This window comes from Melospiza melodia, chromosome 4, assembly GCF_035770615.1.
Source record: "Melospiza melodia melodia isolate bMelMel2 chromosome 4, bMelMel2.pri, whole genome shotgun sequence".
NCBI classification, from domain to species: domain Eukaryota; kingdom Metazoa; phylum Chordata; class Aves; order Passeriformes; family Passerellidae; genus Melospiza; species Melospiza melodia.
Genome location: NC_086197.1, coordinates 85,752,249 through 85,770,465, shown reverse-complemented (window position 1 = coordinate 85,770,465; position 18,217 = coordinate 85,752,249). Strand labels below are relative to the sequence as shown.

General features: G+C 37.4%; 1 protein-coding gene across 3 annotated transcripts in view; it reads right to left on the bottom strand.

Annotated features, from left to right (window-relative positions):
• Positions 1-14,314: 14,314 nt before the first annotated feature.
• The window catches only part of BRD1 (bromodomain containing 1), a 59,774-nt gene continuing 55,871 nt past the window's right edge, over positions 14,315-18,217 (bottom strand). For all 3 annotated transcript variants that reach the window (XM_063155438.1, XM_063155440.1, XM_063155441.1), the window contains one exon: positions 14,315-17,915. In XM_063155438.1, coding sequence (XP_063011508.1) covers positions 17,732-17,915 — 184 coding nt within the window. In that variant the 3' untranslated portion in view covers positions 14,315-17,731. The remainder of the gene's footprint in view (positions 17,916-18,217) is intronic.

The following is an 18,217-nucleotide window of genomic DNA, read 5'->3' as shown; positions in this document are numbered from 1 at the left end:
AGCCACTTGTAGCTTATACTTTATGATACCACCCAGAGAGACACAGGGACACAGAAAATTCCACACTTAATGAAAATTCCACTTCTGCCTGGTGCTGCACAGAGAAATATGTACGGAATCCTGCTGTGGACCTCAGTTAATAATTCCTCAATGAAATTAATAGGAATATGAGGGCAAAATCATTGTTTGCACATTTGAGTAGTAATCTGCAAATGTCAAAAGTTTAAACTAATACTAGAAAACAGGTTATGTGGGGTTTACTCCTTTGGGAAACATCAAATATCATTAGAAATGTTTTAGATTTTTATCTTGGTCACCAACAGCATGTTTCAGCAAGGGCTAAACTTCTGCCAATTGACTGCGGCTAACACACTTTATTCATGCAAAGAAGTTGTTGTTGTTGTTGTTGTTGTTGTTGTTGTTGTTGTTGTTGTTGTTGTTAGTAGTAGTAGTAGTAGTAGTATTAGTATTAGTATTAGTATTAGTATTAGTATTAGTATTAGTATTAGTATTATTATATTGCAGAATAGAGTCTGGAGCTTACTGGGAGTCCTTCACATCTATCAAAACAATAGGGATTTCTTGGGAGTTTCTGTGTACATGTATCAATCATCTCCTGGTCCATATGTTTGCTGCAGCCATGTGCTGGAGTTCACTTTAAAACCTCCATTGATTAAAAAATGTCCCAGCTGTTTCTCAGAAATATATTTTTCTGTGAAGACACTTGGTCTGCTTCACTCAGTTTAACAGAGCCTCTGTATTTATAAGGACATTAAACCATCACTGTGCAGAAGCTGACTGAGCAAAATTTCTTTGCAAACCAGCTTTAAGTTTTAGTGGGTTTAGTTTAGAATAGGCTTTAAAAAATATTTCTATAGCAGAATCCAGGACTTAAGACCCAAAGGCTCAGATTATCCACTCTTGCCTGTAAAAGGACACATTTTTAATCTCTCTGGATGTTAAGCCTAGACATTTTTGTACCTACTTTCTCTACCTGTGCAAGCAGATAATCTTGGTGGAATTGCAGTAATAATTTTAAGCAGTGCCACACCGTGAGCCTTGCCATTGTCACCCACAGGTCTGTCACATTATGGGAATTGTCTGTAACCCAGTGATGAAAAGATATTAATACTGCATCACTACATATATGCTTCATACTTTTAACAGACATTTTTATTAATCACTTGCTGGGTTTTTCTGGTGCAACAATATTCTGGGTTCCTCTCAGTTGCTTGGCAGGTCATGGAGAAACAGAGTTAAAGCTGTGGATGTTATTTTCCATGGTCATTTTGGGGCCAATTATACAATCAACTTGACCAGAACACCAAGGAAAATGGTTTCTGCCATAGCAATGGTGCCAGCTGCATTCCAGACCTGCACAGGCAGCCTTGGCTGCTCCCACAGAGCCTGTTCTGGATGGAGGGAGCAGGGGAAGGATGAGAAGCTGCTGCAGTGACCATGACAGGCTGCATGACACAGCGCTGTGTGGTTACAGCCAGAGAAACACGGGTGACACAGAGGGATTCCCTGTTCCTGGCTCAGGGCTGCTGCACAAGAGAGGTGTCCTCTGCATCCTGTTTGGGATGGGCAGATACCCAAATCACACACTGTTCTCTAACAGCCATGACTTTGAAGGAGAGCAAATGTAGCCCAGTACCCCAGAGGTCTTTAGAAAATGAATATGGAGCATAATGCAATATAATTAATCTCTGCTGTTTTATCCCTAAATAACTCAAATTTTCTCCTCAGTACTTTTGTAGTTGTTTGGTTTTTTTTGGTTGTTTTTTTTTTTTTTTGTTGTTGTTGCTTATTTGGGGTTTTTTTGCATGAAAAGGAAATTAATTTCAAAGTCCCAAGTAAGCTGTCTTTGAAAGGTGGATCATGGTTTTGCACCCAAAGAACCTGTAGTTCCACCTTAGAATCACATAAATATTTTAAATGAACATACTCAGGTTCTGAGAAGAGCTGACCATCTGTCAGGAATAAGGAGAAATCCCTCCAGATCTGGTTTGGACAGGAGGTTGTGTTAACCACCTGTCTGTACATATGTCTGTAGGGACATCTGGGACCAGCTCAGTGTGACCTCTGTGTTCATTTAGATTTATTTTAACAGGCAATACGTTCTGCTGAAACAAAACTGTCCCTGTGGTATCACCCATCAAAGAGAGAATCTGCAGCATAAAGAGCAGGCTTCAAGGGGGAAAACACACAATTCTCTTCAAAGATGTCAATATTCTGGAGTTTTTACTCAAATCATAGCTGGAATGTTCTCTGGGTAAAAGTTGTGTGCAAGTAAAAAGGGCATGGTCATTGGAAGGATTAAAATAGGACTTGGATGTGAAGTTAAATTAAGACTGACATGGGAAAAACCCCACAAATTACTATATTCTGCTAATTTCTGGTAGAAAACAGAGGAATCTCCTGATGTTAAGATGTAATAAACTTTCAGATGTTAAGATGTAAGAAACTTTCTGTGAAGAGAAAGGTTTGATAAGGTTTTGGTGACAGCTAAACTAGATTTGTAGTTTAGGCTCTCCTTTCTCTAAGCCTCCAAAATGTTCCCAGGCAAACTTTTTATCAGACTGCTAACAAGAATTACAGCATCAAGCCAGGATAAAAGATTTATATTTCAACCACACACAGCTTCCCTGTTCAGGGTACATTTATGAGCTGATAGAAAACCCATAATAATGAAATTATTTCCTATTAAAATTATAATAAAGTGCTACACAATGTCATTGTAAGTATAAAGATGTTCTTAGAGTTTCCACTAGTCTATTAATTTCAGTATTATTTCTAATACTGATTATGTTATTTTAAATGTCAGTACCATTAAGTATTTCACAATTAAAATACTAAGAAGTGTGATGAGACTTGTTATAAATACTTATATCAATGTTATAAATATGGATAGCACCAGGAACATAAAAATAGTGTTTGAATTAAGACATATTTGTGTTTAATAGATCATGTGAAATGCCTTGAGCGTGAGTAACTGCAGTTTCCATGGAGTCATTTAGCTTTGATGTTTTCCATTTTTTAACACAAACAAAAACTCCAGAAAAAATAAGAATACTACTTATCTGTGTCACTTGTCACTGATTATTGATGGTAATTACATCTTGTAAAACAATTTGTCTTTTCATTTGAAAATTTCTAAAACCTTGGTCCTTTTTTAATGTGTGCCTTTGGAGTTTTCCACTTGGACACATTTTACTTTAGATATTGTTCTATCTTTAACTACCTGAGGAGTTCTCCTCCTCCTGCCAAGAGGAGAAACGTAAAAATGGTTCACATCAGATGTAAAAGTTTTAACCATAAGGAATTTGAAGAAAAAGACAATTTAAATATTATTATAAAGAAAGAGGAGAAAAAACCACAAATGCACTGAAATAGTTTAATTAATTACTCTGCTAATATATAAAATTATAACAATTCCACAAAATCTGTCAGCCACCTAAACCTGGGCTGTGAAAATGTCAGTATTAGGGAGCTTTTTTCCTAATGTCAAACCCAAAATATCTTGACATCAATTGAAGCCTGTTTTTTCTTCTCATACACAAAAGTTGTTGCAGAAAAAAGTTGCTTATTTGTTTGTTTTTGTTGTGTGGGTTTGTTGTTGTTGTTGTTTTTGTGGGGGGTTATTTGTTTTACTTGTTTGGGTTTTGTTTTAGTTTACTTTTTATATGTTGCAGGCTCACTTCTGGCTTCTCAGAGTTAAACACCACCAGAAGGCTGGATTATCAGATACTCCTCTTTCTGTTGAAAATGAAATCTTTCCTGTTGTCTGAGCATGGACATAGCTTCACACTGCATGAAACCTCCCAAAGGATGAAGACAGCAGGGCTGATCTGCTTTGTCTTTTCCTGTTGCTGCTGTTAGGAGAATTAAGAGCAAGAAAGGGATAGGAAAGAACTGACTAGAAGAGCAACTTCATGAGGAGAAAATGATCTTTGGATGTTTCTCACCTTATTACAAATGCTCATCCTAAGCATATATGGTCTCTTTTTCTGCAAACCTTATTTATATAAGCCATAACCCTGCAGTCAGGCTTGTGTTATCACACTGCAAGGGAAGGACATGGCCATCATCCAGACCAGCAGTGTCAAAAAGCTGCAATTGTCAGGTGTCTGCAAAACTGGTAGCAGAGCTTAAAACAACCAAACTATTCCTTGCTGGCTTTTCTCTGTAGCTTTATGTCTTACAGTACCCCTCATTTATGTCAATGTATGAGGAGGATGGGGAACAGAAACCGTGCTTCGGCCTCTTTAAGGGTCTTGGGACATGGCTAGAGGCTGTCTGAACCATTTGTTAGCTTTGATCCACTCCAGATGTCAGAGCACTCAGCATGAATGAAAATTCCCTATGTGAACCCATTCACATCATATGGGTTTACCTATACACATTGACACATAGAAGCTGAATTATACAGGTGGCACTCACCTGAACAACATACTGTTTCTTTCTCAGTAAACTTTTAAAGTCTTTGCTTCAGACTCAACAACAGAGCTGCAAATAATTGCAGAAAGATGATATGCATGGATTCATTTGGCATATACTCTCAAGGTACCTGAAATTGTTGCTTGTTCTGTTCCCTTTGAAGCAGGAGTCCTTTCTACTCTACCTAGTTCTGCAGTCTTGTGATTCCAGCTGACTATTTAAATATGAAAGCAAAGCTGTGCTATTTTGAAACTGATAAAACAGTCACCACTCAGCCTTTGAGATCTGTTCTCACTTTAAAGTCTTCATTAATAGCAGAAGAGCAACTACCTTGAAATATCTGCTTTAGCATCAGATCCCTCCAAATTGTGCTGTGTTGGTCACATATGCTTCAGACAGATGGATTTACAGCTCATCAGTCCAGTAAATATTGATTTAATGGAAAGTCACTCAATATTCTCAGTAAATTTTACAGAAAACCAGCAAATGCATTTTGATACATTGGACAGGTAGTGATGAATTAGCATGCAGAAACAGCAGCCCTCAGAATCAGGAAAAGTAAGAAGTTAGTTCTAGCTGGTTGGCTTGTGGACAGTGGGAAATAATAGCACTCTTCAAATGGCCTAAACAAAACAAATTTGGAAAACATAAATAAAAAGGTCACCAAATGACATTCCCAAATTATGCTGATTCTGCAGCAGGAGTGATCCAGCAACACATTTCAGCTCTACATTTAAAGTGTAGCGGCTTAAAGCATTAGATTCCAATCCTTCCACGGGTAGACTTCTATGCTCATGTGCTCATTCAGTGAACACCTGGGTAGGACTTCTGTTGCAAGGAAATGTCAGTTAGGAAAACAACATTTTTCAGATAAATAAGTTTATTTGTTTCAGAAGACTATTCACATAGTTTGAGAAAATCAAATTAAAATTCAATGCCTTTTATTTACTTCAAAACTGTATAACAAAGTAAGATAAATGAAAGCAATGAAAGTATCTACATTGCATATCTGATTTAAACCCAAGCTTTTCACCAAAAGTTCTTTAAAATCTATAGAGTTTTTGCTTAGCTGAGATGTCCTTCACTCCAGAAAGCCTCAGAAAGTCTGCAAGGAGACCTGTCAATTCTCAGCATATTTTAAGCCCCCCAGTACATAATATATTGCATAAAATATGGACTGAAACCCAGAAATTAAGAGTCTTTGCCAGGTGACTACAGGATCTGTTTGGGTCAGCACAGTTTTCTTGTTCCAAAGCAAAGTCAAAGTGGTAAGCTTAAATCCTCATGGTTAGTTATTTTGCCTGTGAGGAGAAAGGTCTTTATCACTGCTAAGGTTATTCCACTTTAAATAATCCATTAAATATTTATGAAGAAATGAATCCAGACATTTTATATCTTATGTTTTTTCCCTGGCCTACAGAATGAATCTTTGTGGAAACAGTTTGAAATTTGCCAGAGCTGAGCAGAAAAGAAAACCATGAGTATCTGCTTGCACTGTAGACATGAGGGTAGCAGTGGGAGTATTTGCACGGCTGTGTTCAGATTCCCTGGCAGACTCCAGCAGGGCACAGAGTTGTTCTCACAGATCCATCTTGCATGGTTACTGCCAAAGTTGCTTCCTTGATAGGAGTGGGGGCTGATCTGACTGGGCATCCAAGCCACTCTTTTACTCCCCTCCACAGCTGGACAGGGGAGAGAAAATGTAAAAAAGGCTCCTGGCTTGAGATAAAGACAGGGAGATATCACACAGCAGTTGCAGGGAGAGGGTACTCAGCTGTTTGATCAGATGGTCCCAGGCTAACAGACTCAATTCAGGGAAATTAGTTTAATTTATTGTTAATCTAATCCAAGTAGGTTCAGAAGAAATCAAATCTTAAAACACCTTCCCACCCTTCCCTTTTTCTTAGGCTCAATTTTGCTCCCCATTCCTCTAACTCCTCCCCACCAGCAGCACGGGGGAATGGGGAGTGGGGGCTATCATGTCAATTCATCACACCCTGTCCCTGTCACTCCTTCCTCCTCAGAGGGGGACTCCTCACACTCTCGCCCTGCTCCAGCACGGGGTCCCACCCCACAGTCCTTCCTGCTGTGCTCCAGCATGGATCCCCCGTGGGTCACCAGTCCTGCCCCCAAACCTGCTCCAGCCTGGGCTCCTCTCTCTGTGAGCCTGCTCCAGTGAGGGCTTCCCACAGGGTCACAGCCTATTCTGAGTGTCCACCTTTCCTGGCAGCAGTCTCCTCCAGGGGCTGCAGGGGCACAGCTCCCCCACCATGGGCACCAGGGGCTGCAGGGAATCCAGCTCCATTGCCTGGAGCGCCTCCTCCAACTCCTTTTGTACTGCAGAGCTCTTTCCCACACTCACACTCCTCTTTCCAGCTGTTGTGCAGCTGTTTCACTCCCTCCTTAAACCTGTTATCCCAGGGGCACCACCAGCACCATCACTGGTGGGCTCAGCCTTGGGCAGAACCAGATGTGTCTGGGAACCTGAGGGCATTGTCTTCATGAGACATGGGAGAACCTTCTGGAATCTGCTCACAGGAGACACCTCTGTAGCCCCTCTGCTACTAAGACCTTGTCACTCCACTCCAATCCAATCCAATAAGTTAAATAGGCTCCAGAACATTAATTTTCAAAGCCAGTGTCAAAATTTCTCTATTTCATGCAAGCATGGGATTCAGCAAGTGATCTTTTTTGATAAAACAAACTTTTTAAAACTGAAAAGTTGTTTAAAGCTTGATGCCCTAGATTTATCCTTTGCCAGCAACTCTTCCTCTGAGAACAAGTCAGGATTTAATTATGTCCCACCCTAGAGATTCCCATGACCTTCTAAATAGTTAACTTTCATAATTTAGTCTTAGAACATTATAATCTTTCTCTGCCAAAGGCCCACTGATATTGCTATTGTCTACATTATCCTGGAGACATCACTGGCAGAAAGTCAACCCTGTGACTTCAGTTACAGTCAAAGGACAGACACAGCAAACCCTCTCATTTGTGAACTGCATGAATCAAACCATGGCAAATAGTAATAAATTGAATGAGAGAACTGATTTTATATATTATTTTTTACAAGTGGTCCATAATACAATAAGAGGGTACTGTCTAAAAAGCATTAGTTTAACAAAACAAATTGGACATGTCAAATTGGAGGCAGGTCTACTATGCATAATACAGGCATATTTACTGAAGAATAAACTGGTTTAACTACCTTTACATTATTTGTGTATATTTCTTCTGTTTGAACTGCTAGTTGCAGAATACTGTCTGGAAATCAGCACCTTTGCAGACTTGTATTTGTCTGTAATATGTATTGTTTTAAAGTAGGTAATACAAGAAATGAAACCAAGCAGCTGATTTAAAATTTCGTATTTGATATGTATTGTCATGCAATTGTAAATGTTAGTTGCCCAAAATTCAGCCTGCCTACTTCAGCAGGCATGTTTGGGTGCACAGAGCAGGATCCACATAAACTGGTTCTTGTGCACCCTCTTAATCTCACATGGTGCAGTGGTAAAAGCCCCATGCTGAAGCTGTGCTCAGTTTGTTCACCTCCTTCAGTTAACAATTTCATTTCCCCTCTCACAGCAGAGGAGGAGAAAGAAAATCAGCTCAAGGGAAACTTGACCATGACTCTTAAAAGGGCCCCTAAGAAACCTGGAAGATGAAGCAAGACAGAAAATGGAAAACAGAGCCACGTCTGCTTCATCTCTGTCTCCAGGCAGTTGCATTTACAGTTCCACCCTTGGGAAAGATTATAAGAAATTATAAGGGGTGAGCAGAGAGAGGGGGAGGAACAAAACACAAACAAGTAAACAAACAAGTAAACAACCTTAACTGAGGAAGAGAGTCAGACTTAGATTTTTGTTGCAAAAGTTTTGGTCCATGGCTGTAATTTTTCATTGATGACACATGAATTTTAGCCCAAGCCTTAAGTTTGGGCAAAATTCAGCCCATTAAGATATGTATATTTTACTTCTGAGGGAAAATTATTTAACTAAGGTTGTACTCATTAGGTGAAAATGATTTATGTTTGTGAAAGTGCAGTTTATAATTTTACTGTGTTTTCACAATAAGCTGGTCTTTATAAGAAAAGTTTTTCACAAGAAAACTTATGCCTAACATGGTTCTCCTTTCTCTTTGTAGTATATTTGTACTAAATGAGCAGCTCATCTATCAGAATTAAGTACTCAAATCCCTCAAAGACCACTGTGCTAATTTCTTTCTATCCTTTGATTTAAACATGGTGCCTCCACTTTTCCAAAATAAGGAATTTTTTTCTCTTTTTACTACTTCAACATGTATTTAGGGAATAATACTTAACAACCTGTCATCTTTTTTTGCCCAGAGATATAGCAGTATGAAATTAACTTAAATTAAATGTTAAAACATTTATATTTTTATCAGCACATAAAGAAATGGAAATGGAGTTTCTAAATGAAGCAGAGACTGGTAAAACCCCATAACTTGAAACACATTACAGATCAATTTAAACTCTCTAACTACACACACTATTTGCTTTAGTAGTCCCCAATGCATTCCCAAAATGCACAGTAGAACTTGTCTTTATTTCAATACTGTCATGGCATACCCATATAGACTGTAGACTGGGAACAACTGGTACCAGCAGTCAAACAGCTGTAAATAGATTGAGATCACTTAGTATCTGTTTTTTGAGAGAAAATTTTATATTGTGTTTCAGATCTGCAACACAGGAGTAGAAATAAGGTAGAATCAAGATTTATGGGTGGATAAGAGACCAAGATAAATAAACATAGTGAAGCAAAACTTTTTGATATAATTATTAAGCTGGTTTTGGTAAAAATTTTGAATTTCATTGAAGTATATTCATTTCAACAAGGCTTTTTTTACAAGGCTTCATATTTACAGAATGGGTGGCTGGTTGAGGTAACAGCAGCCCATGTTCAGTGTCCACAGGATGAAATGGGAATCTGTCTCCCATATCCCATAGGGCTGCTCTGCCTACAGCACTGTTGACTATTCTAACAAGAGGTTAGAGGACTTCTGCCTTAAAATAAAAATAAAAAAATTACTTTAACAAGACCATTGATGCTGATGCAAAACAAAAGCAAATTGAAAAAAATCTTAAACTTTTGTATGGAGTCTGGCTGGAATGTCACAGCAGCTGATATTGTCTCATGTTCTGGATTTGTGACTGAACTGTGTTGATCACATAAAAGTGTTTTGGCTCCTGCTGAGCAGTGCTTGTACAGCACCAAGTCCTTCTGGTTTTCACTCTGCCTCTCTGCTGGGAGGGAGAAGGAAACTGGGAGGAAATGCAGCCACAGTTGTCAACCTGAACTGCCCAAAGGCATATTCCATGCTCACTTGTTAAGCTGTTTAATCTTGACCCACAAGTTTGCTTGCTTTTTCTCTTCCTCTGCACTCCCACATCCCACAGGGAATGATGGAGTAGCTCTGTTTTGATTTGCTGCTAGCTGGGGTCAGCCCAACACACTCCTTTCCTAATGAAATTCACTGAGCATCTGAGCCAGTGATTAAATTCCAAATCTATCAACTGATTTAAAAAGACATCATTTTGTCACTAAGGCAGAAATGTGTTCAGTTTGATTCCTAGCTCTGTCCCAGGCTTTCTCTGTGGCCCTGGATAATCTGAATTTCTACTGTCCTTGGACAATTCACTCAATTTCCACCAACCGGAGTTTTACCAAAACTAATTTAATGGTAGCAGCAGCAGCAGCACTGTATTGCTTTTGTCTTGCTCTGGAACTGTTTTCCCTTTTGTTTGTAATCAAATTAATCAGTAAGAGGTTGTCTAAACTTATTACCAAACAGCCTGTGGTCTTCTTTTATAGCAGATCCCATGAATATCAGAAAAGAAAATGGTAATTTGATTATGTGTGCTTGAGAGAAACCTACTGCAAAGGTTTCCCGTGTCCTCTTGCTGCAAATGCAGCAGCTAAACAGGCTCAGCTTCAGCCTTGCAACTGTGTTTTCACTTTCAAGGCTGTTTGTTCTTTAACTGGTGATTGTGCACATATAGCTGACATTAAAGACTGTTGAATACAAAAGCTAATACGAGCTTCAGGCTGTCCCCAAAAGGAATTTTGAGAGAGACAGGTAATAAAAGAGACTTGTGTAGTTCATTAGCTGCACCTAAGCTGACTGAATACATCACTGTCAACTCTAGTAACCTTGGACACAGAAGACAGTGTCACACTAACCAAGATTAATGAAACTACTGAATATTAAAAATAAAATAAGACCAGAGTTTTCAAAACTAAAACTTTTTATTGCTGAGGTGTTAAAATGCTAATGGTTTATTTTTATGCAAATAGCTTATATGAAGCATGGGAGGCTTGACAGACACTTTGAACAATTGCAGTAATAAGCAGCATCAACAGTCTCTGGCATGCAAGGCTCTGGAGGAGGTGCCATGTGACTATCTGCTGCTGTTACTGTCTTTGACCTTATTTTTTTTTTTATTCTAACTCTAAACTGAGAATCCTGCTCTCATTTTCTATGCAGCCTCTTTTTCCTTGCCTATAAATTAGGACTTTTAGAATAAAAACTACTTTACTTTTGTCAGTTCTTTACCTCTTCAGTTTTCTTTACCTTTTCCTTGTATTTTCTGATTGACAGGCATAGTCTATGATAAATCAAATTCAGTAACTTCTCTTAACTGCTAACAATTCTCTCTTACTCTATTTTGATGAGAAGTGTTTTTCACTCCATTCCAGGTCTTCTGAAAAACAGAAAAAAATTACAATATTGGATGACACATTTTTAACACAAAATATCATTATCTTAAAATAAACTCGAATTTTTATATCTCTTAATGATATGGCTTGTATAAACACCACCACAACAGTACCAATATCATGAAGTACATAATAAACAGAATGTGAGAGTAAGGAAACAAAAAGGAGAGCAAAAAAGACATCATGTTTGCTTCTCTCATTCTGGGAACCATTAATTCTGATTATTTATTCTGACTTTATTTTAACATATGAATTGGAGGGAGAGAAATGAAAATAATTGATAGTAAAATTAGACTTAAGAAAAATAGGTAAAAAGTCATATTTACCTGTCATGAGGCAGCTTAGCAACTAAGAATTAACACCACAGCATTGAAGAGACCTTCTGGGCCATGAAGGACAATGACCTGCCATTGCACGGTTCCTGTCACAAAATTATTAAGTTTTTTGTTTGGATTTTAATGCCCAGTTGTCTCTACCCCACTGCTTCAATGGCCACATGTCAGATCCATGCAGGATGCTTGTTTGCTCACTTTGCCCATGCATTCCTGCACTGTGTGATTCGGGCAAGGGAAGCACTGGTGCACTGAGCACCTGGATGGGGAACGTCCAAATGTCTGCTCTCATCTGTCTGACATCTTGTGCTTTCTGTTTCATGCTTCCTGATAAGTAGTGGTTTGCTGTCAGTCATTCTCAACGAAAGAGGAGCAGCTAAGGAACAACAGACAGCATTAAATTAAAGCAGCATTAAAAATCAGAATTATTAGAAAAGAAAACCTTGTGGTAAATAAAGTGGATCCCTTTGTTCTACAACATATTATCTTCATAATTTTAAGATTAATATTATAAATATTATATTATAGCTATTACATTAATTATTAACTTTTATGGTTATTTTCAATTAAGATTATTTTATCTTATTTTCCTTATATTTTCCTTATAGAAGTTCTAAACAAAATATTAAACAGCAACACTTTATGTACACCTTAATCGTAAATTAATTTTTAAATAACTCCTAAGAAAAGGAGACATGATTAGTTTTCTTACAACTGAAATTTACAGTGTAAATTTCTTACAAACTGTAATTTACAGTGCTACAACACCTCTGTGAACTCTGCATACTGAAAAATTAAACAGTCTTCAAAGTCCCAAAATCCTACAAGTTTTATGGTAAAAAATTGCTAAGTTTTTCAATAGTTCCCTGATTATTGACAAAAATGACTCATATTCCTGTGGTTCTCCAGCTACTTGAGCATGAGCAACAAGTTTCCATGGCCCTAAAGCAAAATTACAAAAGAGGGTATTATCGACATTTTTTTAACAAGGACTAGGAATCTGAATGAACTGTCACAATCTCAAATACAGTGACAAATAAAGTCCAAATCATCAATCAACTCCAATCCTTTATCATCTTTGCACCATCTATTAGCAACTGTTTCCCCATTAAAATGACAGGTGTGGATTCTCCTTTGTCCTCCTTGTACTTTCCATGTATTGAGATAAGATTTTTATGTGGTTCCTTTGAGTGGTTTTTTTAATAAGGATGTGGAAATTCTTATCCTCAGAGCTTGAAGTGGACAGCAAATGCCTCCTCATAGAGCCAAGTTTGGAGGAGTGAAGGACCCAGTAATGACCATAGGAGAGGAAGACATGTAAACATTCCTAAGCCGTCTTAGAATAAACCTACTTGGGACAGTTGCCAGGGAAGCTGAACAGAGAACACAATTACATCTCGCTAGAATTCACAAGGTGAAGCCCCTCATGGGGGAGAATGGCTCCAGACAGCTGAGACAAGACCAGAAACAAAGGTTAATAGGAGGGGATAAGTTGGTATCAATACATAAAATTTCATGTAAAGAGGAGCAACCAAAGACTGGACATGGAAATTATTCACATCACCCCAGACCCCTCTGGAAAGCCAGACTTCAGCCACTTTAGCCCAGGAAGTGGAGACCTCCCTGGTTTGCTGACAGTGCTGCCTTGCGCCAGTGAAGACTTCAAAACAGATCAAAACAACCAAAAAAACAAGTAGGGCTTGGAAGAACTGTGAAAATAAAAAGGAGAAGAGCAGCACAAAGGCAGCAGAACAGCAGCGTGATGAGAAGATATTGATATCATGGGGATTAATTAAAAATTTAAATAATATTTTAAATTATTAAAAGGAAAATAAAATTCTTATTCTCTCCATGCAGTAAAAGCAAAAAATAGAATGGGGTGACTGCAATCAATGCACTGTTGGTTAACACATAGAAACAATTGAAAAAGATCATTAATAGTGTTTAAGTACAGCTGCTGACGTTTTGTATTTTCTTTCCTGACCATCAGATATTTGATAGCACTTTCTATGCACAGCCAATAAAATCTGAATAAGTAGGCAGGTAAAAATAAATTTACAGCCCCTCCCCATCAAATACCAATTCCCAAATGTTTTCTAAAAATTTTTTAACTACATGCTATTCCAAAATATTATTTTCCAAACTTCCATTACCTTGAATTTACTCTTTTTCTACATTAAAAGTTTTAGAGGAAATAAATCTTTCAAGGAGGAAGCATGTCATAGCAACTGAATGTTAAACAAAACTCTCAACAAGGTAACCCAAAGTTGCTAAGCTGGATGTGGACAGTAAATCTCCTCCATTTACATTTCACTTCTGTATTTTCTGTTACAGATATAGTGGGAGTGAGAAAGTTTGTTCTCACATAGGCAAGAACTTTTACCATATGATCAAAGGACTGAGATTAATTTATTTGTTTCCCTAGCACACATCCTCAAGACAACCTCCCCTTGCCAGGGTGCAGGACAGAGCAACTGTCTCATCTGGAACTTGACCTCCACACTTGAGTATTTCTGTTAATTGATGTGTTTGTCTTGCATTGTGCTACCAGCAGCAGCCACCTCTGAGTCATTTTCTAACACTACAGAATGCAACTGTGAAAACAAAATCAATAACTAAATAAAAGTGTAAGAAGTTACTCATCTGTCACTGGCAATTAGACATGAGAGCCAGAAAATCCAGAGCTATTTTGTCCTTTGTACTAGCTCTAGTTAAAATTAAGCATTCCTGAATCAGCCCACTTGCAGCGAGAAGAGAGAAAGCTACTTCTGATGGACTAGAAACACTAGAAGCAAAAAAGACTTACTGTTTACAAGCAGTAAGTTTTAATAGCAGCATTTTGAGAAGGAAAAACTGAATACTTATTTTGTAGGTGTTGATGGTCTGTGTGCATTGCTCCCTCTAGTGTAAAAGACAGAAAATCACAACAAACATTCCCCAAAAAATCACTAACAAACTTTTTTAAAAAAACATTATTCTCTAGTCACATTTCCCCCCTATTTATACAATAGTTGCTCATATTTTAATACAATAAAATACATTTTCACATAGTTCCAACTGATGATATAAGTCTCACACTTCAATTAACAGGAAATGATCACACCAGAACTGAGCAGTGAATGTACAAACTTACACCCTGTACTTATAACTGTAACACTCCCCAAGAAGCTGGCAAGCCAGAATGTGGTGTTCCAGTTTTACTTTCCAGTGGAATACTAATTTCCACTCTATTTTGTTTATTTATTTCTGAGTAACTATTTTAAACTTTAACCCAATCTCAAGAGCCTCTGGATGATACTGGACTTCATCACAAGAGAGTATGGGAACAGCAACTGACACTGCAGCAATCTCCTCTCAACAGGGTCTGGGAAGAATTCCTGGGAGTTTCCACTGCATAACCAAACAAAAATAAACGAGCCTTTCATGTCAGTTTCATCAGAAGAAGACGCAGAACAAGCTTATTTTAATCAGTACAGTTTTCCAGCTGATAATTCTCATAAGTGCATACAGTCCCCTGTAAGATGAAGGCAGCACATCTTTCTTCTCCAAGAACTGATGAAACCACCTCTGAACAGAAAAGTCAAAAAATAACACTCAGAAATCTGAGCAAAATTCGAAATAGAGCTTTCCCTGGTGATGTGATTTTAAAAAAAGTTCAGAAATAATTAATGCTCTTTTTTGCAAAAATGAGCTCTTTTCTCCCTTGCAATGTTGCTAGTGTGCAGGCAACTGAGAACGTAGGAAGCCTTCTGAAGGATCATTTTGCAACTCCATGCTTTCTTTTTAATGGCACTTGTATTTCACAGGTATCAGCATCCTTATCATCTTCCAACTTTTGTTGTAACTGCATTTCAGCTTTCCAAGGTCCAAGACAGAAAAAAGGTCCATTTCTCTGTGCACCAGAATGAGGTTATGAATCATTATCTCGTTTTACACATACAAAATCGGAGTACCTTTTGTAGAACCAGTCTGAAATAAAATCTGATGCAGTGTATTTTTTTTTAATACCTTTAACAGAGTCCTCATGATGACAAGTGGTTCTACTGTCTCAACACTGCCCAAATTAAGTTCCAGTCCCTTTAAAGAAGAGCATGATTATACCTCAGATCCTTGAAGTCATTATATTAAGTGCAAACAACCAGATTTTAATTTTTCTACCAGATGTAGCTGTTGTGGCCATCAGAGCAGCACAGCTCAGTGATGGTCCTTCCAGGGTACCTGCCATCACTGCTCTCCCTAAAGCTGTGTCTGCTGTCAAGTCTTTGCTTGATCATTCGTGAAGTTTGTCCAACTCATCATCCCTAATTACCAGGGTCCATCACAGGCAGTGATTGTAGTCCCAGCTAACTGCAACACCTCCTATGCAAAGGGCTCAGTAAGGACAATGCTGGGTGCCACAGGAGAACATTCAGCTTCTTGGCCCAGTGCCTCTGGAGCAGCTCAGTCATGGAGTAAGAAAATGGGCACTGCAGCAAAATCTCAGGGGCTAAATTCAGGACAAAATTTACAGTTGAGAAAGAAATTTTATTTCAAGCTTCTACGGGGGTATTACAAACAATAGAGAATAAAAACATTAAAAACTATTTAAAAAGTAATTGTCCCTTTAAAATAAAGATTCAAGCAGGTTTAACAATGAAGTATGCTATTCAATGAAGTTTTAAAAAAAAGATTTAAAAAGTATTGGTTTTGCTGTATTTGCTAATCCTTTATAAAAAAGCTGGGCATAAATACTTCGTGCATTCATATGCATTATTTGGTGTTTCATATTATATAACTTGGTACAGTATTTACGATATCACTGCAAAAGAGTTCAAACACAGTGCATTTATAAATAATGGAGCCATTATAAATCACATTGCAAACATACCTTGCCATTTTCATTGTTACAAATTCAGTATCTCAGTGAAGGTAGGAATAAAGTAGCTACAACAATCAATATCTTGACTTTATTTTTTTTTCTTTTTAATATAAAAATGCAGTTCTGGAAACCCACCCTCCTTCTTCCCCCTGCCCAAACATAATGCTTTACTTCTTAAAAATAAAAATAAAGTACTAATTCTATATACATCACATGTACCATACAAAAATGTATCCAAAGTTTCTATTGCTACCAAAGTGTTCTAAATTAAAAGTTACATAAATCCCCTCATTGGAAACAAAAGATTACAAGTTACCAAAAAACCGAATTACACACAAACCATCGAGTTATTTTATACAATTTCCAATACATTTTTCTCCCAAAGCAAGTTGTCTTCTCATGTGCCTGTATAAAAATGCATATCAATATATTTGTCAATTTTATTTTTCATTATAAAGCAAATTAATACATTTTCTACAATAAATAAAACACAGGGAGGCACACATATCAACAAAATTAAACCAATGGGAGATAAATGGGATATGGTTTTGAAAGAAATAATGTGCTTGCAGGCTTTAAGCCAGGTTTGTTTAAAACAGTAAGAACCTTAAGTCATTTTGGGCAACAATGGAGTGTTTTTGGTGATTTGCAAGTGATGTACATAGTATAATTTTTATTGATGTCTTTCTCACAAAGTACCCTCCAAAATAATGCAACTTCCTTTCTTAAAATACATATTTGTAATTGTAAATTTACATCAATCTTAAATATGCGGTACTTTGTGCAAAGAGCAACAATTTACACAAACATTCAGAAGTCTTTTTCAGAAGCTACAGACCAAGGAAGAAATGATACAAGCAGCACCATGCTGTATATGATTTAGGCAAACATATATTTGATGCCATTTTGATATTAGGCTTTAAGATCAACTAAACACCTCAAGCTGGAAGATGGTGCTTAGGTAACTTAAACTCAGAAAGAAAAGAAAAAAAGTAAAAAGCATGGAAAAAACAAAAACCAATTCCCTCCCCAACAAAATTATAAAAGGAATTAAGGAGCTACTTCTAAAATCAGAATAAGTTAAGTGTTGAATATACATTTATGTACAATTATGAACACTATGAACAAGACATTTTAACAGGTTTAGTGGAAAATCCTCCAATCTACAACACAATAAAATAATTAATCAATATGGCAATGGTGATTTAGAAGAATTGCTCAACTATTTCAAGTTTGCAGAACTCAGCCACTGAATCAACAATTAAGGGGTTGTATCTTCAATACATTCTTTTAGACAAAGAGGTTCATGAGTAGAGTTCAAGTCTCTGTGGTATTTTTCATGCCTTGCTAGAGAATCTCTGTTAGTCAATATCACTGAAGTCACTGACTGGTTCTCCATGGACTCGACTCAGGTGATTCATAGCACGATCAAAAGCAATTCTTACTGCTTTTCGTATGCTCGAGTTCCGTCCTTCCATCATTTTTAACTTGTCTATGGTCTCATCTATCCCAAGGGGAACCATTTTGGATTTGGGAAGCCACTGCCTGTAAGAAAAGGGTAAAAAGTAAATCTGTTAAATATACAAGAAAATCAAGAAGTCTGTCCAGAAATGTCAAGGCTACTATGCCATGCTTCTCATATTGCAAATCAGTTTTACCACCTTAAACAAAACAATAAAACACCTTTTAAGATAGTGCTTACTTGCATTAAATATTTAAAGAACATGAAATATTAAGAAAATCTCTTCTGTAAAACAGAGAATGTATTCAGTGGTATGTACTTAGTGATTAAGTACCAACAGAAAAAACTTAGCCTCAAATACCGACGCAGTCAAAAGAACAGGCAG